Raw genomic sequence first — 22,402 nt, forward strand, 5'->3', positions numbered from 1 at the left:
TAGGTAGCCACAGTGTGGTGGGGAAGAGATCCCGGCTTTTGTAAAGGGAAATCGCGCCTCGAATTCTCTGAGGGGGTCGCCAAAGGGGGATCCAGTGCACAGAGTGTCCTTGGACTTCGAGAGAGCCTTTGACAGGCTCTGAAGCCACGCAGCAGCCTGTCAAAGTCAGGCCGATAAGTCTCCTCCCTCTCTGTTGCAGACTCTCTTCCAAAGCCCCGATGACGGCTGGCAAGTTTACACCTCCGCTCAAGCCCCCGATGGCAAATGCCTCTGCACAGCGGTCATCCCGGTGCAGGGCACCTGCTCCCGAGACCTGCGCAGCCGGCAGCTCCGGCAGCTGATGGAAAAGGTAAGAGACTCGGCTTCGCTCCTGCACGCAGACCTGGGGTTACGCGGCCTCTGCGCAGACCGGCTGGCCGAGTCCCCCGGCCATCAGGGTGGTGGGGAGCCTGTCCCAACTGCCCCTTGCAGCTGTGTGCCGCGGCGCGCCTCCTCGCCTCTGCACCATAGGAATGGGTGTGGAGCGGTGACTTGGTCTTTCCCTGTCCTGGGAAATACCCACGTCCCTGGAAGTCCTTAACACCCACTTCCCAACACGCTAATTGCAGTGTTTTTTCTCCGGCCCTGTGCAAATGTTGGAAGCCGGCTGCTTTGAGCCGGAAGTCCAGTGCAGCCATGGACACGCTCAGAGGATGGGGGGGAGAGCCAGGCAGGAGTTCCCTTCCCTCCGCTAATGACATGCAAATGGGGTCTGTGTCACTCCTAATGGAGGGTGAGCAGCAAATCCATCCTAGTCGATTTGAATGCAATTAATCCTGGCGCTTCCTGCCAGGGAAGCCAACTTGTTATTGACTCTGAACCTGCAAATAACGTATTTATTAGTCAGATCAGGGAGGGGCGGGTCCCCGGATTTGTGGCCGTGCCTGGTGCTGTTAATGCAGCACCAGCACGCGGGAGCGGCTGGCGGGGAGCAGAGGGGTGGGTGGCGCTTGGGGCGGGCGTGAGTCCCTGGTGAAACAGTGGGGAACGGCCTCCTCCCCCTAGAGCCAGGCCTGGAGGGGTGAGAAGCAGCCCCCTGCAGAGTGCAGGTAAAGGCCCACACCCCACCTGAGTGCTAGGGGCCAGATGTTCACCCTTGTAGTAGCAGCTGGTGGTGCTGGGCAGACCCAGAGCGAGAGACAGGGCAAGCGAGCTCCTGCTGAATCCCGGAAAGGTGGGGCTGGGAGGAACCTCGAGAAGTCACATCCGGTGCCCGGCATTGAGGCAGGAGTGAGTAAACCCAGAGCCGCCCTGATGCGGGTTTGTCCACCTCCAGTGACGGGGCTTCCCCAACCGCCTTGGGAACCTCTCACAGAGCTTCTCTCCGTAGGGAGTTAGGCAGGTTTCCTAATATCCAGCTGTGACGAACTGGGACTGTTCTTAATGTGGTCTTTGAACGCTGAGTGGGGAGTGTTGGCTGGGAAGGCAGGGGAGGTTGGCTAGGACGTTCTGCATTGGGGGATGGGAGACTGGCCTTGAGGGAAGATACCTGAGCATGTAACGTGAGAACCCAGGAAGGAGTTGGAGGCCAGGTGACACCTTGGCCTGGGAAACTGAACAAAGGCTGGGGAGAGAGTTTCAGAGCTGGCTGGTGGAAGGGCTGGGAGGCAGATGGGGCTCTGACCCCCCCAAGGGGGCTGTGGTGCCCTGGGACCCCAAGATGGATCTATCTGAGGGGGGTCCTGTCGTCTGTGCCTGCAAGACCTGTCTTGGACTGTGTGCCTATCGTCTAAATAAACCTTCTGCTTTACTGGCTGGCTGACAGTCCTGGTGAATCGCAGGAAGCCGGGGGTGCAGGGCCTTGTGTCCCCCCACACTCCATGACACCAGCCTGGCTGCAGATTAAACCCACCGCGTCTTGTCCTACCTCCGGTACCAGGGAGAAACATTGATCGCTGTCCTCTCTGCAAAAGCCGGTAACAGATTCGAAGACTGTTATCAGATCCCTGCTGAACCTTCTTTCCTCAGGACTAAGAGTGCCCAGGTGTTTTGTACCTCGTCTCCTGCGTCAGCTTTTCTAAATCTTGGATCATCTTTGCTGCTAAGCTGCTCCCCAGCGTGTTCACAGCTTTCCTACAGCTGCCCAGAATGGGAGCAGGGCTGCAGCTGAGGGCAGGACAGTGACCTCCCACGTGCAGCAGGCGACACGTCTAGTCATACGGCCCAGACTGATATTTGCCTTTTTTGCAACTGCATCACGGTGTTGACGCCTTCGATTTGGAACCCAGTAGAATCCCCAGCTCTTTGCAGCAGTACTGGGCAGGTACCCCACGCTGGAATCGTGCATCTGAATTTTCCTTCCTAGGTGCAGGACTTTGCACTTCTCTTTACTGAATTTCATCTTGTTGAATTCAGACCAGTTCTCCAATTCCCTCGCTACCTACCCCTCTCTCTGCTCTGTCCACCTACCCTCAGACCCTCTGGCTAGGTGGCTATTCATCACCATAGCTGAAAATGAGGGCAGCGTTCTCTCTATCTCTGCCCCATCCCCCCCCTCAATCTGTGGGGAAAGTGGCTATTTGCCGGCATTAGCATCTTTAATGCCTTTACATTCCGTGTGAGATGTGGAGATGGGGATGTTCTGGTTCTCCATGGCCATTCGAATGATGAAGGGCTGCTATCAGACGTAACATGACCGCAGTGAATTGTTATTACCACCAGCTCGGGTCATTGTGTGTCTGGGAACATGGTTGGTGGGCAAAGCAATCAAACACTGTTCGTGGGCCCTGCGCAAAATGAGCCTGCCTGTTGTGATAAAGGTTAAACCTGACGAGAAGTTAATCCGAAACGTTTTTCAGCCGGCAGCCCCGTAAGGCAAATGCGCTGGAGGCCAGGCAGGGTCCCCTCCCAGGAAAATGGTTTGTTTTTTGAACAAGGCAGTAGCTGATTTTATCATCTGCCTTCGAGGCTGGGACTCTCAGGCCAGATACAGAGATAAATCTCCAGCTAAGAGGGAGATTAGAGGCAAATCGCTATTGATTATTTGCAATGGTTCAGCTCGTTCCAGGAAAAAGTTATTTCAGCACAAGAGCAGGCGATTTCCAGAGGCCTGGTTGTGCGAGGTGCTGGCCATACCCTGGGGCGAGACGCTCGTGCGGGAGACAAAGGGTGGGAAGGGAGGCGGGCACACGGAGGGGACGTGTCCCACCCAAGCTCGCCCAGTGGGTGGGCGTCAGAGCTGGGTGTAGAATCCAGGTTCACACCCTATCCGTTGCACCCCACCACCTCCCAGCGCAGGGTGCCTGAATGAAGGCACCCTGCCTCTGTGGCTACTTGTGGGCAAAGGGTCCAGCGCGGGAGCCCGGGTCACGTTTTCCCAGCCTGGGGCCCAGTCTCCAAAAGCGATTCCAGGAGCCCTGCTGGAGCCTCAGGTAATAGCAGCCGATTTCTGAGCACGTGCAGCTCCCATCCCTTCAGCAGCTCTGGAAATCTCTGCCTCTGTTTCCCATCCCCTCCTGTCTGTTTAGGCGCTGAGCGCCGTGGGGCAGGGACTGTCTGTCGCTTTGTGTCCGTGCAGCGCCTGGCACGGCAGATCTCGGGCAGGGCGAATAACGCCTAATAACAACAGGGGAAGTGGGGCGGGAATAGGGACTGGCTCCTCTCTGCTCTTCACCTTTCCCGGCTGCTAACTGGCAGTGAGACTAGGAATGACTTTGCACAGTGGGGCCGGGCAGACAAGCGCAGAGCGCGGTGTCAAAGGACGGTGCAGAGGTTCGGGAGCCCCAGGTTCACAGGTGCTCTGGCTGAGGCCCTCAGGGGTGTCTCCCCTGCCGTTAGAGGCGGGGTGCAGCTGGGCTTGGCGCATCCCTGCCGGCTTTAACCCACGGAGCCCAGCTAAAGCTACTGGCGAAGAGGCGGCCGCGCACGGGCCAAGTTGGTCGGCGTGATGGGTGCGGACAGACGGGGGGGGGGGGGACAAGACGTCTGGGGCCCCGGCACCCAGCGCTGCGCAGCTACACAGCAAGAGAGCCGCTGCCCCGAAGAGCTTCAGGCTGAAGAGACGCGGACGTGCCACTGCCCTTCTGTTACAGTGGGGGACGGAGCCCGGAGAGATGCGGGAGCTCAGCTAACGTCCCCCAGGGAGTCCGCCACAGAGCTGGCATTGCTCCCGCGCCGCCTCCACACATGGGCAGTGTTTGACCCACAAGACTCTGCTGCGTCTCCACAGTCTGTCGTCCCCCCGTCTCCCCCCGGGCTATGCAGACCTCGGAGAGGCACCACTGCAGAGCGAGTCCTATCTAGGGGCATAGGGACTGCCAGCGCCATGTGCCAGCTCCCCTGGGGTGCTGCTCTTGCCCGTGACCCCGCTGCTTGCCCAGAGAGAGGTGTGACATCCCCACCATGCACCTGTCATTCTCTCGGGCGCAAAGCTTGTGGGTGGGGCAGTCCGGGGGCACAGCAGAGCTGGGGGCTCTTCATTGACCTGCTGGGTGGGCCGGGGGAAGTCACTTCTCCTCTTTGCACCTCTCCGTCCCTGTCACCTCTTCAGGGCAGGGCTGGCTCTCCCTCTGGCTAGGGCTCGGCGCTCACCTGGGGGCTCGCGGACGCTCACGGAAGGCGTATAGCAATGTGGATGGGTGGGGCTGCGCCTGCTGAAGAGCTGTCTTGCTTGTGCGCTGCCCCTGGCGATTGCATCTTGCCGTGTGCGGCTGGGGAGAACGTCCCATTCACCTGAGCACCGGGGAGCTGAAGAGCCCTGGCCTGGAGTGTCACGTGCTGAATGTCTCAGGAGCGGGTGGCTCTGAGCCCCACTGCCGGGGCGGCGTGTGTGTGTGGGGGGTCCTTCGTGATTTCTGGAACGGCTGCTCCCCACTGTGGAGACGCTGCTATCATTTTGTGGGTAGGGGGGAGGGGGTGCTGCTCTCTGAGATGCATGGCCCCTTGGTCTCGCTGCCTCGGACTCCTCCGGACCAGTGCAGCGATGTTTCTCCAGATGACCTTGCCCAAGCTCGGAGGTGGTGCCTGCAGCCCTCCCCGTGGGGTGCGTCCCCGGAGCTGCGCAGGGAAACAAGCCCTGTCTGGGCGGAGTCAGTGGGTTGGGTTTGGAGTGAGAACAGGGCAGTTTTCTTTCTCCTGCGGGACAGATGGGACGGGGTGACTCCACAGTTGGGCCCTGGGCAGGGTCATGCCTGCTTCTCCCGCGATGGGTGACTGGCAGGGCCTGGGCCTGAGTGTTTTTAAGCGGGTTTAAATCCTTTTTGGCTCTGGTGCAGGGCTGAGCATTGGGCGTTTGTTGCTTATTGCAATGCCGGCTGTAATCTCGACTGGCTCTCGTGTGTTAAGCTATATTCGCTCCATGGAAAGCAGACTCTGCCTGAGGGACAGGGACAACCCTTTCCAAACGCAGGTGCCTGGCTGGATGCGTGTCCTGGTTCTCCGAGCTGCCACTGCCCTCGCTGGAGGTGTGAGCGCACCGCTTCCCTGGAAACTGGGAGACGCTTATTTTCACGTGTTCGTCATCACACAGCCACATGTGAAAGCCTCGTCCCGCATCGCCATGTTCTCGGAGATCTTAGCACATCTGCATTACAACACACCCAGCAGCCTCAGCTGGGATCTTCGTCACAGCCCCGTTGTGCCCACAGCTGCCCAGACTCCAAGAAGACGGGCCCTGCCCCAAAGAGCAGAACATTGGCCTAAGGTCACAGAGCTGGGAAAGAATCCGGGGGTCTGGAGTCCCGAGCCGGTAGATCTCGCCGCTGTGTGCAGCAAACTGTTCCTTACCCCCCAACTCCCTCATTTCACCCAGCTCAGGACAGCCCAGGGCAGCCACGACTGGTGATCCCCTGCCGAACCATCCAGCCCAGCTCCACGCGGCATGGAGAGAAAATCAAGTGACCGAGGTTCCTGGATCTGTTCTGCCCTCGCCCACTGGGAGCCCGGACCTCGCGTTCCAGGCTTTGGACGGCAAGTCCAGAGTGGAACGTATGGACGTGGTTTTCCCTAGTCAGCTCTGATCCTTGGGTGCCTGTTGCTCACGTGAGGGGCTGCAGACGCTGACGGCAGGAGATCTGGCAGGGAGATGAGCTCCCACGTCTGCACAGACCCAGATAAATGCTCCTAGTCTGCAGCCCCTGTGATGAGAGCTAGGGAAAGCGATGGAGGCATTTCCCAGGGAGTCTGCGGTGCGCTGTGCATTGAGCACGGCGCACCACTGACCTGGAGAGGCACAAACTAAATAATAAAGACCCATAAATCTTCCCCGAGTGGCAGGAGGGCTCAGGTGGTGGTGAAGGGAAGTCAGCCCCTGACCTTGGCAGGAATTAAAATGGCTCGGAAGCAGCGAGCGAGAGAGAGAGCTGGCCTCTGCACAGCTCCGTCGGTAACACCCCAGCTAAGCGCCAGTATCGAGCGGAGGCTGTCGCCCGAACCACCCGTCTGCCTGTGTGCAAAGCCCTGGCGGTGTGATGCAACATTCGACGCGAGCTCCCTGCAGCCCGACGGAGGGGTCTGGGGAACAGCATCTCCTCCCAGCACGTTGGAAGGGGACGTCTCTTCGCAGCCATGCTGCCCATTTTGCCAGCAGTCTGTTCCTCTCAGCAGCAGCTGGGATGGCAGGAGATGGGAGAGCTGCGAAATGAAGGACCCGTGTTTGATGTGTGGGGAGAGGAGACGGATGAGAGATCCTGCTGCCGGTGCAGCCTTCGTTGTGAGAGACTCATATACGTTGACAGTGCCGCTCACTGTGTGGGCTGTTACCGGGGAGCTGAGGGGCCGGCTGGCCTGGCGGATTGAAGCACTGGGCGGGGATGCAGGAGATCTGGTCTTGCTTCCCAGCTTTGCTGCTGACTGTGTATGTGACGGTGGGCAAATCTGCGGGTCTCAGCTCCCCCCGGTGTAAACATGGGGCCACCCGTAATCTTGCCGTTGTCTACCTAGCTTGTAAACTCTGGGGCAACGTGCGCAGCGCCCAGCCCAGCCCAGTGGAGCCTCCTAGATACACACAAGGGGCACTTCACCCACCGCTAACATGCAGCTACTTCTCGGGTGAGCGGCAGGGTCAGTTTAACGGCAGGGCGCAGAGGGGACTCCGGCATTCGGAATGTGCTACGGGGGAAGTAGGATCTGACCCGTCGAGAGGCACCCAGGGCACTAAGTTGTTCCCGGCAAGGTATAATTCTTGCCCCTGGTTGGCTAAGGATTAAGGGTTAACCCTGTGAGCGCTTGTGGAAAGTGGAAGGCGGGGGCTCAGTTTGACAGTGGGCCTGACAGGCCCCTGCAGTGCCGCAGCGCTCCCCAGACCCAAGTTGGGGCCGGGGGCCCCCTGATGAATTATGAACACTGCTCTCTGCCCTGCCTGGGGCTGCATCCGCGCGAGTGGGTTTTGGTTGCATGAGGAAGGCTGCAGCCGAAGCAATGGTATGAGTGTAAACCGCTGGCGAGCGAGTGTTAGGGGTCTCCCGTGTGCCTGTTACAGCTGTAGCAGCTCATGTGCGTAGCTCCAGAGGCCCCCAGTTCAGGCCCTGGTGTGGCAGCGATCACATCAGCGCTAGGGTGTTGGTGGTGGTTGTTTAATATCCACATTGCAGTCATGGCAGGGGCTCGCCACGATGGTGCCCCGCTGCGCTAGGAGCTGTACAAACACGTACTGAACGACAGTCCCAAAGATGAGACCTGGCCGGGGTGGAAGGGATGAGGTCACAAAGCTAGCAGGGTGTGCAGGATTCCCAGGCTGGAGCTGTGACCACGGCCCAGCGCTCGCTGACGGCAGCTCTCTCTAGCATTCTGGCAGAGGTGAGCCACGAAGGGTGCACACGGAGCTGACGTTTGTAGGGGAAGGGCAGTGGAGGGGTTAGGGTGCCCCCCAGGACCTGGCTCCAGTGACCTGCTTCCCCCTGGATTTCCAGCAGAGACACGGGGATTGACTACACTGCCGTGCGAGCTGTGACTGCAGCACATGCAGACCCCTGAGCTGCCCTGGACCTAGCTAGCGTGGAAAACAATAGCAGCACGAGCGCGCAGCACGAGCGTACGGCCCCGCATGGGACCCTGAGCTCGCACTGGAGCAGTCACACCGCCCGGCTCCTGTTCCCAGAGCTGGCTGGCTCCGAGCTAACTGCGCTATGGCTACCTGTGCTGCATTCACACCTCTGATTGCAGTGCAGACGTGCCCATGGTGCTAAGCTCTACACGTTTGCTGTGCCGCCGAGACTTTCGCCGCCTTTGGAGGTCTCCCCTCCTGCTTAGCGTGGGACGTCTGGGGGGGTTTGCCCCAAGGTTGGACTCCCGGGGGGCCTGGCGGGGCTGGCAATGCTCCACAGGCGGATGCAGTCTCTGGGGGTTGCGTTGCTTCTCTGCGAGGTGCTGCAGAGAGAGACCTGCCCTCTCTCCCCACGTAGGAATCGCCCCCTGGGTCGCTTTACTGCGGTAAATGTTATTAAAAGCTATTAAGTTTTCTAACTGGTCTCAATTCCCCCGTCTGCGGTGGGCAGAGTCCACGAGCAGGCGGCTTTCCTTTTATTTCCTCTCCGCTCTTTATACATTCACACCCAAAAAAACGATTAAACTTTTATTATAACTTGCTGCAAAACGGCTCTGAAGCCTTCGGAGGCTGCCGCAGCCGTAAACACCAACAGGGCCCCTGTTTATAAATAAATAACCACTGACGGAACGTGGCTGCGTTCTCATCTCGTTAAGGCGCTGAAATAAACTAATTTTAGCAGCGGCGGCCGATAAAATGAAAGAATCAAAGCCCACAAGAAATGTGCACTCGAGTGGTTTAAGAAGCAAAGAACAGCTGCAGCCCCTGAACGAAAGACGGGAGTTTATACATGAAAGCTGCAGGAAGAGGAGTGTGTGACGAACTGGGCCTGTTCTCATTGTGGTCTGTGAATGCTGACAGGGGAGTGTGCTGGGATAGTCTGCATTGGAGGATGGGATCTGCCCGAGGGCGCATACCTGAGTGTGTAACATGAGAACCCAGGAAGGGGTTGAAGGCGAGGCGACTCCTTAGCCCGGGAAACTGAAGAAAGGCTGTGGGAGGGGTCGCTGGAGGCAGAGTGCTGGAAGCAGGCTAGAATGAGGCTGGAGAGATGGCTGGGAGGCAGAGATGGCTCTGACCCCCCAAAGGGGGGTGGGCTGGCATGCCCTGGGACCCCAAGCTGGACCTAACTGAGGGGGGCCCTGTTGTCTGTGCCTGCAAGACCTGTCTTGGACTGTATTCCTGTCATCCAAATAAACCTTCTGCTTTACTGGCTGGCTGAGAGTCATGGTGAATCGCAGGAAGCCGGGGGTGCAGGGCCCTGAGTCCCCCAATACTCCGTGACAGAGTGTTCTCAGCTAATCCCGGGGCCAGGCACTAGACCAGGATCACCTCACCTCTGATTTGCCTGGGCCGGAGAGTGTCTCTGCCTGGCTCTGGGTGGTGCCTTAGACAGAATTCAGTCCCTCCGGCTGGGGTGGAATTTCTGTCCATCTCCGTGTCTGCAGAGCGCCCGGCACAACAGGCCCCTGGTCTCCCTGGGAGCCTGTAGGCGCGACCGGAGTGTGTAACAACTCAGTGCTGTATTGATTTAGCCTCCTGTAGCTGCTCTGTCCTGGCCTTTGGGAGGAAAGCTGGTGTTCGTTAAATACCCGCTGATGGATGGGCCTTGCTAGCGACCTGGGTGCTGCTCTCTGCGGTAGCAGTCCGCTCAGAGCCACCTCTCGCTCAGCCAGTGGTTTGTCTATCCAGAACCGGTGCACGGGGGCAATGCGCCAGCCAGGCCGAGACACCACGCGCAGCCAAGTGAGCAAGCAAATTGCATTTGCAAAGATCTTCACACGCGTCTTGTAACAACTGCTCACCCCGGGCTACGGACACTGCTGCAGCGTGTGGCGGGGGAGCGGATGCTCACCACAGCCTGGCAGAGGAAAGCAGGAAAAGAGAGAGCCCGGGGCAGGCAGAGGTTAGGGAAATCAGGCTGCAGTGTGACCCTTCCTCACGGGACACAGAGCTGGAGATCTGCGGCCGGCGCCTGTGTTCCGCTGCTGTGCGATTACGGCAAACTTTCCTCTGCCGGACGCTGCTGCGTTACGAGTACCTGGTGTGCACGGCACAGACAGCAGTGGTGTAGCCAGGTTCTAAGAGCAGGGGGAGCAAACATAAAAAAGCCCCCCCCCCCCCCCCGGCTCCTCCTCCGGCCACGCTGTACCCCCCCCCACCTTGGCTGGCTCCTCCGGCCACACTGTGGCCATGCTGTGCCCCCCCTCGCTCCTCCAGCCGCGCTGCCCCCCCATGGCTGTAGAGGAAGGCTGGCAGGGGACAGGGGGTTTGAGGGGAGGTGAAGGGGAGGATGTGGAGGGAGGGGGACAGGGGGTTCAACTTGAGGGGAGGTGGAGGGGAGGATGTAGGGAGGGTGGCAGAGGAAGGGGGTACGAGGGGAGGTGAAGGGGAGGATGTAGGAAGGGTGGCAGAGGACGGGGGTACGAGGGGAGGTGAAGGGGAGGGAAAGGCAGGGGCCCGGGGTACATGGGAGGGGTACACGGGGTATGGAGCTTGGGGAGGGGTTACCGGGGATGGGAGTGCCGTGGACTGGGGTCCCCGGGGCTCTCTGTGCAGAGGGGGCTGGAGCTGCCCCCGGGACCGGGAGAGCCTGGGAGTCCGCTGCCTGCCCTTCCGCTGCTTCTCTCCGGGGCCCGGCCACTAGGCCCAGCCCAGCCAGCAGCAGAGAGCAGCAAACCCCACTGCCACTGCCTCCGAGGGGCTCGCCGCGAGCAGCACCAGCCCAGGCTCGGCGCTGGCGCTACCCCTTGGGGCAGGGGGCAGAAGGCAGCGAGCTCCGCCAGGCGCGGTCCGAGCGAGCTGCAGCCCGGCTCACCCGCCCAGCCCGGCTCGCCTGCTCAGCCCAGGGGCGCTGCCCTGCCCGGGGCTGCTGGGGGAGCCTGGCTGTGGGTGGGTCGCGCTGAGAGGCCGCGGCGGGAGGGGGGAAGCGCTCTCCCCTCCTCGGGGGAGTTTTATTCCAATGAGCCGAGGGCGGCGCCGAGGCTCCTGCTGGGAGTGACCGGCCGCGGGTCCGTCCGGTGTGGCTGCCGCAAGGAGACGGGGGAGACCCTCCCTGCCCCGAGGGCGCCCTGGGACCCGGTCAGTGCATGAAAGTTGTCGGGGGGGGGAGTTGTCTGGGGGGGCGGGGGGAGCACTGTGGCCATGCTCCTCCGGCCGTGTCACCCCCTCCCCATGCTGTTCTCCCTTGCCTGCCGGAGCCCAGCGCCGCCGGACAGACCAAGCTTCAGAGCGGAGTGTGGGCTCCGCTTTTGGAAAATGTGCTAAGGAGAAGCAGCTGCTTCCCCTGCACCCCACTAGGTAGGCTACTGACAGGCAGGGGCAGCCCTTCGGGGGAACTGACCCTGCTCGGCCAAGGCCTCATCTAAATCCCTAAATGGGACTAGCGTGCGCTCTGGGCCTGGCCTGAGGAGGAGCGGGGCGCGGGGGGTGTCTGGGCCTGGCCCAAGGGGGAGGGTGGGCCTGGCCTGAGGGGGAGCAGGGATGTGTGTCTGGCCTGGCACTGGGCCCTGCAGTTTCAGTGTCACCATTTCTATGGGTACGTCGGTGTCTAGCTAGGTGCCGAGGAAGCCTGGCCCTGCCTAGGGTTTGGAGCCACTTGTCACAGGGTTTACACGCCCGTAACGCTGGGCAGTGGGAATTGCTTGTTCCCCAGCCCAGGGAGGTAGCGGCGTGAATTGTCGCTGTCCCGTCCTCCTCCCATGGGGTGCAGGGTGGGACAAGGGCACTGGGGCAGAGGCAGCCCGGAGACATCACTGCCACACCGGGAATTAAACAGCCCATGAACTCACCCCTTTCAAAGTGTGGCTGCATAAACAGAGCCAGCATCGAACCTGAGCCGGCGCACGGGGACGAACTGGGAACCAGTGACGTATCCCGTGCTGCTTCGTTTCCTCTCCCCAGCTTGCCCGCTCCCTCTGTAGCATGGACCCGCCTGTGCTGTGTGACACACATGTTCGGGGTCAGCAGCGCGGTGTGGGGCCGGCTGTCCCAGGGCGGAGCGCCCCTCTGCAGTCCGTTCGCCAGCAGCTACGCCGGCCCCGTGTGCTGGGGGCTGCTCACGCACACACAGAGTAGACCTGGGTGAAATTTCCCCGAAGAATATTTTATTCAGAGAAAAATGCAGTTGTGGTCGACTTGAACTGATTTGTGACTCTGACATGAATAGTTTTGGCCACTCGTAAAAGGGCTGCAGGAGGAGGAGATGGGAGGGAGGGGGAAGTGTTGCTCCCTAACCCCCTGGGCTCATGATTTCTCGGGGGTTAGGGTGCTCACCTGGGAGGTGGGAGATGCAGGTTGAAATCCTCGCTCTGGAACAGACCCAAAGTCACCCCAAATTCCGCTTCCATTTGACCCAAAGTGAAACGTTTTTTTCTCTGGTCCGTTCATGGCTGTTCCAGTCGGCGATGCGCCCAGCCCTAGTAGGGAAAGACGGTTCCTTGCCCCTAACAAACACACAGGGTGACTAGATAAGACGGACAAAAGAAAAAGGGGCCCAGAGAGGCTGGGAATAGAAGGCAGATCTGCTGAGTCTCCATCCAGTGCCCTACCTGCTAATTCACGCTCCCGCCTCGGGCACAAGGCTCGCCAGCAGGTTCCAATGCGGTGCCCAGAATCTAAACGTTTGTTTAAAAAAAACAATCACAAAGCTTCTGGCTGTAACCCAATTGCCATCCACTCGTTGAGATGAATGGATTGAAACAACCCCCTGCGCGCACACACTCCTGCTGCCCTGTGGCTCGCGTATAACAGGCCTCATTGTCACTCACCCGGTAACCCCTTTGCACGGTGCTGGCAGCACAAACAGGCCTGGTTGTAAGTGAGAATCTGCTCCCACACTTAGTGTGATCAGAAGGAGGAGGGGAGCTGGATGCAGTGAATATGCTCCAATGAGTGACTAATGGCTGCCGATGCTGCCAGGCCAGCTGTCTGCTCACTTCCCCATCTCTCTGGTGCAGAGCGAAGATGCTTTCTCCTTGCATGCCTGTAATTCATTTAGCACAATCATCTTTTCATTATGGGCAGGAGGTGCAGAGCTGGGAGAGGGCCTCGTTAATTAAACTGAGATCAGGGAAGGGAGCAGGGCGTATCAAATCAATTCTGGCCAACTCTGTGCAGAATCCAAATGGAAAAGTCACCTGCAGCCTTCCCAGGGAAGGCAGAGGAGTGCGGTGCTAATGAGGCATCTCCCTGGAGCGCTGGTATTAAATCAGAGCTTCGTTCTGTTCCCGGGCCCTTATTAATAACACTCAGAACAATTCCGGTGGCCAACTCTTCCCCCGCTCTTGTCAGCACTGAGCTATGATTTGGGATCTATATTGCATGGAGCTGGGTTGTTTTGCACGTTGGGGAAGGAGCTGGACAATCCTGCGGGTCCTGAGCTCCGGGCTTCAGGAAGTAGAAATCGTGCTGAACTTCTGCAGAACTTCAGCTTGTGTTGGAGAGAAACCCCCGGGAATGGAGCTCGAGAGAGAGAGCGCGTGTCCCACGAATGCACCGCGTGCGCTCACCTGTACTGGTCGCCAGCGCTGCTCTGGGAAGGAGGGGCTGCACGACTCAGGAGAGCCCCTGCTCTCACCTCTCCATTTGGCTTTTCCAGGTGCAGAACATCTCCCAGTCCATGGAGGTGCTGGACCTGAGAACCTATCGCGACCTGCAGTACGTGCGCAACACGGAGTCCCTCATGAAGGGGCTGGATTCCAGGCTGAAGGTGGCCACCGAAAGCCAGAAAAGCCTGAACACTAAAAGCTTCCAGGTAAACCCTTTGCAGATTCCCGTTTGCCAGTGGTCTAGCTGTCTGGTACTGCTGCCCTTGGGCGCTATCGGCTACGCCAGGAGTGTCTGGAGCACAGGGCTGGGTGCCGCTGTTATGTGGATACAGCTGACAATATGGGGCAAGAGGCAGGGAGGCGTAAGTGATGCCCAGGCCTTGGTGGGATTTGGGCATCGAGATGGCTTTGAAAATCCCATTCTGCAGCTGCTAGGAGTGCCTAGAGGCACCAACTGCGACCAGCACCCCATGGTGCCAGGTGCTGCACAGACACAGTGCGAGACAGTCCAATGGACAAGGCAGATTAAGGCCTTGTCTGTGCTCATGTCCTGCTGCTCTAACATGCTAGCCACAAACTGCCCTAGGCCCAATCGGCGCTAGGAATTTGGGGCCATATAACTGCGTCGTTCAGGGGCGTGAAAAATCCGCGCCCCCGAGCAACGTGGTTAAACTGACCTAGCCCCTGGTGTAGACAGAATTCTCCTGTCAGCCTCGCTACCGCCTCTCAGGGAGGGGAGAGCCTGCGCTGGTGGGAGACCCCTGCTGTTGGCCGAATGTAGTGTCTTCAAACGCTGCGGCGGCGTGACTGTGGCATGTCCATGTAGGCAGTTCTGTCCGTGTTAAAAGCACTTATGGTAGTGTCGCTTGTTCTGCTCTCTGCTGCCTTACGTGCTTTCCTGGTGGCCTAGGCACCAACTTTCTCCGGCGCCGGTGGGTGCCTGCGCCCCCTGGCCCCACCCCGACTCCACCCCATCCCCGCCCCTGGCCCCCACCCCCATTCCAACCCCATCCCCAGGAAAGCCGGGCACAAGGACGAGCTGGGTCTCTGTTGGGCATGCACCGATGCCCTTCCATGTTGGCAGCAGAATGTTACCCTCCTCCAAAGTTTTCCATCTCACCCATCCTTTTTGTAGGCTTTAGTTTGAATCCAGAGTCTATAGGTCTTGCTGTGTCACGCTGCCTCTGGGTCTGGTGATTGATCACCCGTCAATTGCAGACATGACTTTCAGCCTTGGACCGGGCTTTGATCTTCCTTCTATTGCACCTTTTCTTTTTAGGGTGGATTCTTCTTACTTTGTTAAAAGAAGAACAGGAGTACTTGTGGCACCTTAGAGACTAACAAATTTATTAGAGCATAAGCTTTCGTGGACTACAGCCCACTTCTTCGGATGCATATAGAATGGAACATATAATGAGGAGATATATATACACACATACAGAGAGCATAAACAGGTGGGAGTTGTCTTACCAACTCTGAGAGGCCAATTAATTAAGAGAAAAAAAACTTTTGAAGTGATAATCAAGCTAGCCGAGTACAGACAGTGTGATAAGAAGTGTGAGAGTACTTACAAGGGGAGATAGAGTCAATGTTTGTAATGGCTCAGCCATTCCCAGTCCTTATTCAAACCGGAGTTGATTGTGTCTAGTTTGCATATCAATTCTAGCTCTGCAGTCTCTCTTTGGAGTCTGTTTTTGAAGTTTTTCTGTTGTAATATAGCCACCCGCAGGTCTGTCACTGAATGACCAGACAGGTTAAAGTGTTCTCCCACTGTTTTTTGAGTATTTTGATTCCTGATGTCAGATTTGTGTCCATTAATTCTTTTGCGTAGAGACTGTCCGGTTTGGCCAATGTACATGGCAGAGGGGCATTGCTGGCACATGATGGCATATATCACATTGGTAGATGTGCAGGTGAACGAGCCTCTGATGGTATGGCTGATGTGATTAGGTCCTATGATGATGTCACTTGAATAGATATGTGGACAGAGTTGGCATCGGGGTTTGTTACAAGGATAGGTTCCTGGGTTAGTGGTTTTGTTCAGTGATGTGTGGTTGCTGGTGAGTATTTGCTTTAGGTTGGGGGGTTGTCTGTAAGCGAGGACAGGTCTGTCGCCCAAGATCTGTGAGAGTAAAGGATCATCTTTCAGGATAGGTTGTAGATCTCTGATGATGCGCTGGAGAGGTTTTAGTTGGGGGCTGAAGGTGACAGCTAGTGGTGTTCTGTTATTTTCTTTGTTGGGCCTGTCTTGTAGGAGGTGACTTCTGGGTACTCGTCTGGCTCTGTCAATCTGTTTTTTCACTTCAGCAGGTGGGTATTGTAGTTTTAAGAATGCTTGATAGAGATCTTGTAGGTGCTTGTCTCTATCTGAGGGATTGGAGCAAATGCGGTTCTATCTTAGAGCTTGGCTGTAGACAATGGATCGTGTGGTGTGTCCTGGATGGAAGCTGGAGGCATGTAGGTAAGTGTAGCGGTCAGTAGGTTTCCGGTATAGGGTGGTATTGATGTGACCATCGCTTATTAGCACAGTAGTGTCCAGGAAATGGACCGCTTGTGTGGATTGATCTAGGCTGAGGTTGATGGTGGGATGGAAATTATTGAAATCATGGTGAATAAGGACTGGGAATGGCTGAGCCATTACAAACATTGACTCTATCTCCCCTTGTAAGTACTCTCACACTTCTTATCACACTGTCTGTACTCGGCTAGCTTGATTATCACTTCAAAAGTTTTTTTTCTCTTAATTAATTGGCCTCTCAGAGTTGGTAAGACAACTCCCACCTGTTTATGCTCTCTGTATGTGTGTATATATATCTCCTCATTATATGTTCCATTCTATATGCATCCGAAGAAGTGGGCTGTAGTCCACGAAAGCTTATGCTCTAATAAATTTGTTAGTCTCTAAGGTGCCACAAGTACTCCTGTTCTTCTTTTTGCGGATACAGACTAACACGGCTGTTACTCTGAAACTTGTCATTACTTTGTTAAGGCTCTTGTCTGCATCTTCAGCCGCTGGTGTTTGAACTCTATTTAATCAGGACAGGCTGGGGCTGGAGGTTGAGTCCATCATCCGTACATACTTCATTCACACATCTAAACTAAACTAATAAGATTACAGCAGGGTTTGCAAAAATGAAGGTTGCAGCAAGCCCTTACAAAATGGAGTAAGCGTTTTAAAATGGGGTTTGAATTACAATATGGCAAACAGTGAACAGAAGTGACACTGTAGGCAAGTGTAATAAATGGTGAACAGAAGTTACAATACTGAAACAGGGCAAGTCTCAGTGATTTAAGCAGGAATTGGATTGATAATGAAACTTACAAAGGCAGCTGACTGAACAGCTATGGCTCTTAACAAGCATCTTAACTGTTAATTAGCCAGTTATTGGGGTAACCGGTTTTATGAATGAATATTGTTTCATTCATAAAACTTTACTTATGAAGTTACATTAATAAAGTAAACAATTAAAAACAATTTCATTCATCAGTCCTACACCCGCCCTAACTCCGCCCCCTCCCTGCCCCTATTGGATCCCTTCCCCAAATCCCTGCCCCAGCCCTGCCTCTTCCCCCAGCGCACCGCATGCGCACCCCCTCCCTCCCTGCCCCGCGAATCAGCTGTTTTGTGGCGCAAGCGCTGGGAGAGCAGGGGAAGAAGCAGGCCGCGGTGGTGCGCTCGCGGAGGAGGTGGAGGTGAGCTGGAGCAGGGGGGCGGGGCCACGGGGAGCTGCCGGTGGGGACTGAGCACCCACCAATTTTTTTCCCTGGGTGCTCCAGTCCCGGAGCACCCACGGAGTCGGCACCTATGCCTGGTGGTAGAATTGCTTCTACACTGGAGCTTCTACCATCAGAGAGATGTCGGTGGGAAAATCACACCTAACCAAGAAGGGGCGGGGAGTGGAATCACCATGGCCAGGTCTCTATTCCCAGTCCAGAGCCTTAGCCACATTTAGGTGTCCTTAAATAAATGCCTGAGTCCATGACCCAGGGCTCTGTCCAAGCAAATGTGCTATTGCTACCCCGCAAGTGACAACCAGCTGCCATGTGCCATAACGGGAGCACTCTGTGACCAAACCCCGAGTGAGCACCAGGCTGATCCCTACGCTCGGGACCTTCCCTCTCCCCCTGCAAGCCCCCAGCCAGGGAATGGGGTTCTTTCTGAAGCCGTCAGCATGAGCCTGACAGACAAAGTGTGTTTGGGTCTCGGGAGCAGCCAGTGCCGAATGCTGAAACCCGGCCAAAGGAAGCGCAGGCAGAGCGGGAACCCGGAGCTGACAGTCGCAGAGACGAGACAGTGATTAAACATCTGAGCTGTAGCAAATGTCTTGGTGGGTTTAATCACAGCGGCAGGGGCCAGGCCCCTGGGACTGGAATACGATCCTGTCAAGAGGCAGGAGTTGTGGCCCAAGGACACCGGCTGGGAATCAGGGCCCTGGCGAGAAATGGAGAGAAAAGCATCATGTGATGGGAGCCGGAGGCTGAGGATTGGTCTAGTTCAGCGGCTTCCAGGAGATCCCGGCTAGCGGGCGAGCTCCTGAGGGGCAGCTGCAGGCACCAAAAATGCCTCGAAGGAGGATGAGGTAGGGTGGGGCCTTGCACCCGGTGAGTGAAATTCACCCCAGGGGATGGGCCAGTACCAGGCCTGCCCCCGTCTCCCCCAGCCCTTCACCCCGGGCAGGGCCCAGCACCAGGCCTGGCCTCCCATCTTTCACCCCAGGGGATGGGCCAGCTCTGGGTCTGAGCCTGTTGTATTAATCTGAGTGGAATAAAGGCCCCAAGAGTGACAGGTGTTAACATGACCCTGTTGCTGTCCAGGGTTCGGGGCTGGCCCGGAGACTGCAGCCTGCTCAGTGCCATGGCAAACGCGCTGGGATGAGAATTGTGCTGGGGGAAGGAATGAAACCCAAGCAAAAGACAGTTTGAAATTGAACTGAGTGAAGATTGAAAGCAAACGTAACCCCAGCCTATCGCCGCCTCTTTTCGGAGACTGGATATCGGTGAGCGTCTCATGCTGTCCAGCCCTCCGAGGTGGGGAAGGAAGCAGTGGTCAGTTCTGGGCTGGGAGCGGTGGGCACCTGGCTGCTTTTGACCAACCAGACCTAGGAGGGGGAGCAGCACTAGGCCAGTAAAGATGGGGAAAGACGGCTTTTGTTCTCCGAATGCAGGGCGGCTGCTCCGTCATGGAGGGATGTGTTGGGCTGGTGGGTCACCCACAACAGCTGTTCCTCTGGACCCCAGCTCACCTCCCTGGTCAGGGATGTCGTCAGGTCTCTCCACTGGTCCTTGTCTGGCTGGGAGGAGCTGGCCGGGCCGTCTCATCTCACCATGCGGTGCCGGGCAGGGCACCTGATTCCAGGATCAGCAAACAGCCAACGGAGAGGACAGGGGGAAGACGGGGTGGGGGTTGGGGGGGTATGGTCACACAAGGGAGGGGAAGACGAAGTAGGATCAGACATGTCCATCTGGAGTCCTCGCTGGTACAGAGATGATGGTCCTGTGTCCCCATAGGCAGGCCAGTCATCCAGGTTTAAACCGGACAGGCCTGTTTTTGAAGGAGTTTGTCCCTGTCGGGTTCTGGGTCCTGCTGGGTTTAAGGCCTTTGACTGGCCCACTGCCTGGGGGCGAATTTCATCCCACACGAGCAGCGGCAACAGAAGGTGAATGCTGCAGAACGAAGCGTCTTCACGTGCCCATGACTAGGGAGGCCCACGGATCTCAGTCAACCTGTAATTTGGCTGCCCTGACCGTGGGCCTGTTCCTATCGCCCACTCCCCAAAGACAGGCTCCCTGCACCCTCCCATGGCTGGCCTGCCCTAGGCACACCCCTGCCTGCTGCCCCCCGACTCTGCCGACTGCAGGGGGGGGACACACCTAGCTGTGAAGCAGCTAGTGCTGGTCACTCTAGATGACGGGATACTAGGGTAGATGGATTTCAGAGTAGCAGCCGAGTTAGTCTGTATCCGCAAAAAGAAGAACAGGAGTACTTGTGGCACCTTAGAGACTAACAAATTTATTAGAGCATAAGCTTTCGTGGACTACAGCCCATCCGAAGAAGTGGGCTGTAGTCCACGAAAGCTTATGCTCTAATAAATTTGTTAGTCTCTAAGGTGCCACAAGTACTCCTGTTCTTCTTTTAGGGTAGATGGAGCGGTCTGGCCATCCCTGTGTCCTTGGTGCCTTTGCCAGGAACGCATAGTGCTATCGGGCTTGCGAGGTGGAGGAGGTGTCTCCCACAGAAGGGACGGGAGCTGCCCAGAGTGAGATGCTGGCTGGAAAGGTGTTTTCACATCTCTTCCTCCCTAATGAGGGAGCTTGTGGCTCTGTGACGAACTGGGCCTGTTCTCACTGTGGTCTGTGAATGCTGACAGGGGAGTGTGACTAGGATGGTCTGCATTGCAGGATGGGATCTGCCCGAGGGCGCATACCTGAGTGTGTAACATGAGAACCCAGGAAGGGGTTGAAGGGGAGGCGACTCCTTAGCCCGGGAAACTGAACAAAGGCTGTGGGAGGGGTCGCTGAAGGCAGAGTGCTGGAAGCAGGCAGGGAGAGATGGCTCTGACCTCCCAAGGGGGGCTGGGCTGGGATGCCCGGGGACCCCAAGATGGACCTAACTGAGGGGGTCCCTGTTGTCTGTGCCTGCAAGACCTGTCTTGGACTGTATTCCTGTCATCCAAATAAACCTTCTGCTTTACTGGCTGGCTGAGAGTCATGGTGAATCGCAGGAAGCCGGGGGTGCAGGGCCCTGAGTCCCCCAATACTCCGTGACAGGCTCGTTACCCAGAGCTGCCACCTGCCTGTTAGCGAGCCGCACACATGAATATTTCATCCTGTTTTCTCCCCCGATGGTGCTTTGAACAGTCCTGCTCGGTGGAATCAAAGCGCGACAGGTGCAGACAGACCCTTCAGGAGCCCGTCATTCCTCTCTGCAGCAGAGGCGGGCGTCTATTCCGTGAGCATCGAAAGCGCTGAAAGGGGACGCGGCAGCCATGTGTGCAGGGGGTGCCTTGGGGTTCAGCTGCATTTTCATTCCAGCTCGGCTAGAGATGCTCCGACAGCCGATATGTGCATTCAGAACTCCCCCCTCTCCCCACCTCAGCCCCCCGACCTGGCAAACTGCAGCCGGCGTCATTAGCAGAGTCTGGACCCACGGCCTTCAGCACACGATGTTTTCAAAGCGATGCCTGATTGTGAAAGCCTCCGTTTGGGACCCCGAGTGGTGAGCTGCCTCAAAGGGACGCTGTGGTAAGTGCATGTCCCGGGAGATCAACCGGGCCACCCAGAACTGCTAGTTGCGTGTGAAAATGTCAGTGGTTGAGCTGCCACACGAGCTAAGGGAGCAGCTCCTCCGGCTAGTATCTGTAGTATGCTGTTCACCTCCCATGTGCGCTGGAGACGGACAAAGCCCCTGCTGTGTTCATGTGGATTACTGATCCTGCTGGAGATGGTGCCATGGAGCCTGGCATGGCATGGCGGGGTCGGTGAAAGGTGACTGCTTGCCAGCCCCGGGCAGAGCATGAAACAGATTTCACAGAGGAGGCGGCAAGGTGAGGTCCCCTCTCTTGGGCTGTCTGCAGTGACCACGTGTAGAGGAGCTCCGAGACCCATGGACATTACAGCTGGAAAGACCCTGCCGGGCTACCTTGTCCCATTTCTGCTGGCCAATACGGGCGTGTTCCCTGTTGCTTATTCTCCCATGGTCTGCGGCCTCCGCCATGCTATTTTCTTTTTCTCTAGCGTCTTCTGCATGGCCACGAGCCTTCCCCAGCTTTGCAAATCCCAACTGCAAAAATCAGCATCCGTTGCTGGCGTCATAGCGTTAGCAAAGTGGGCTGCGAAGTTGGAGAGCGTTCACAGAAGAGCCAGGAGACGGACTCGAGGTCTGAGAAACCTGCCTGACTGCGAAAGGATAATCTGCTTGACTTGCTGAAGAGAAAGTTACAGCGCGGCTTGATCACGGCCTAGAAGTGCCTACGTGGGGAGGAGATTTCCGATCGCAGACAAGGGCAGTAAAGAGCCCATGGCTGGAAGCCGCCCCAGACAAAGTCAGCGTAGAACGAAGGCACACGTTTATACCAGTGAGGGGACTGACCATTGGAACAGCTGACCTAGAGGTGCAGGGGATTCTGGATGACGTGGTCTCGTTAGACCGCAGGCCACTGGGCGGGATGCCGGGCTCGTGGGGGTGCTCTCTGGCCTGCAGGAGGTCACACTAGACTGGTCCGGCTGGGGCCGGAGTTAACGCTGCACCTCTACAGGCAAGGCCCTGCCGCTCAGCTCTTGCCAGGAGCCCTTTGGTCCTGCCTCCACCAGCTCAACTCAAGAGTCGGCAGAGGAGGCATGGCCCTGGGCAAGCGCCAGGCTGACACCGGGAGAATTTGCAATTAAAAATAAGTAAACAAACAGATGCTTTTCCCTGCAGCCCCTGGGGAGGAATCTGTGCTGATAAATGACTGCAGCCCGGCCGCCTCCCCAGCTCTTCTCCATTCAATCACCTTCCCCCAGTCGTTTCTCAAGTGCTCGGGACCTGCTGTGATTAGAAACCGTTTGCTGGGAGTAATGGCTGTTGATTTCTGCAGCAGATGGGAGAGGAACTGTAACCCAGCCAGAGCCACCAGGCAGCGGAGCGGCCAGGAGCTGCAATTGCCCCACCAGGCAGCTGGGACGGGAGCATGGGGGTCTCTGGAGGTAACTCGCCAGGGACCCAGGCATTGACCCCATGTGAGGTGCACCCTGCGCTGAGACGGGCGCTGGGGGGTGCCCCAAGCCCCAGGGATGAGCTTGGGTCAGAGACAGAAACCCTAAATAGCCCCCCCCTCGCCAAGGGTGCTCTGGG

At 57.4% G+C, this 22,402-nt stretch overlaps 1 protein-coding gene across 2 annotated transcripts in view; it reads left to right on the top strand.

Annotated features, from left to right (window-relative positions):
* The window catches only part of OLFM2 (olfactomedin 2), an 83,081-nt gene that overhangs the window by 40,510 nt on the left and 20,169 nt on the right, over positions 1 to 22,402 (top strand). For both annotated transcript variants that reach the window (XM_054012167.1, XM_054012166.1), the window contains exons 2-3: positions 200 to 349; positions 13,620 to 13,775. In XM_054012167.1, coding sequence (XP_053868142.1) covers positions 200 to 349; positions 13,620 to 13,775 — 306 coding nt within the window. The remainder of the gene's footprint in view (positions 1 to 199; positions 350 to 13,619; positions 13,776 to 22,402) is intronic.

Source organism: Malaclemys terrapin, chromosome 23, assembly GCF_027887155.1.
Source record: "Malaclemys terrapin pileata isolate rMalTer1 chromosome 23, rMalTer1.hap1, whole genome shotgun sequence".
Classification (NCBI taxonomy): domain Eukaryota; kingdom Metazoa; phylum Chordata; order Testudines; family Emydidae; genus Malaclemys; species Malaclemys terrapin.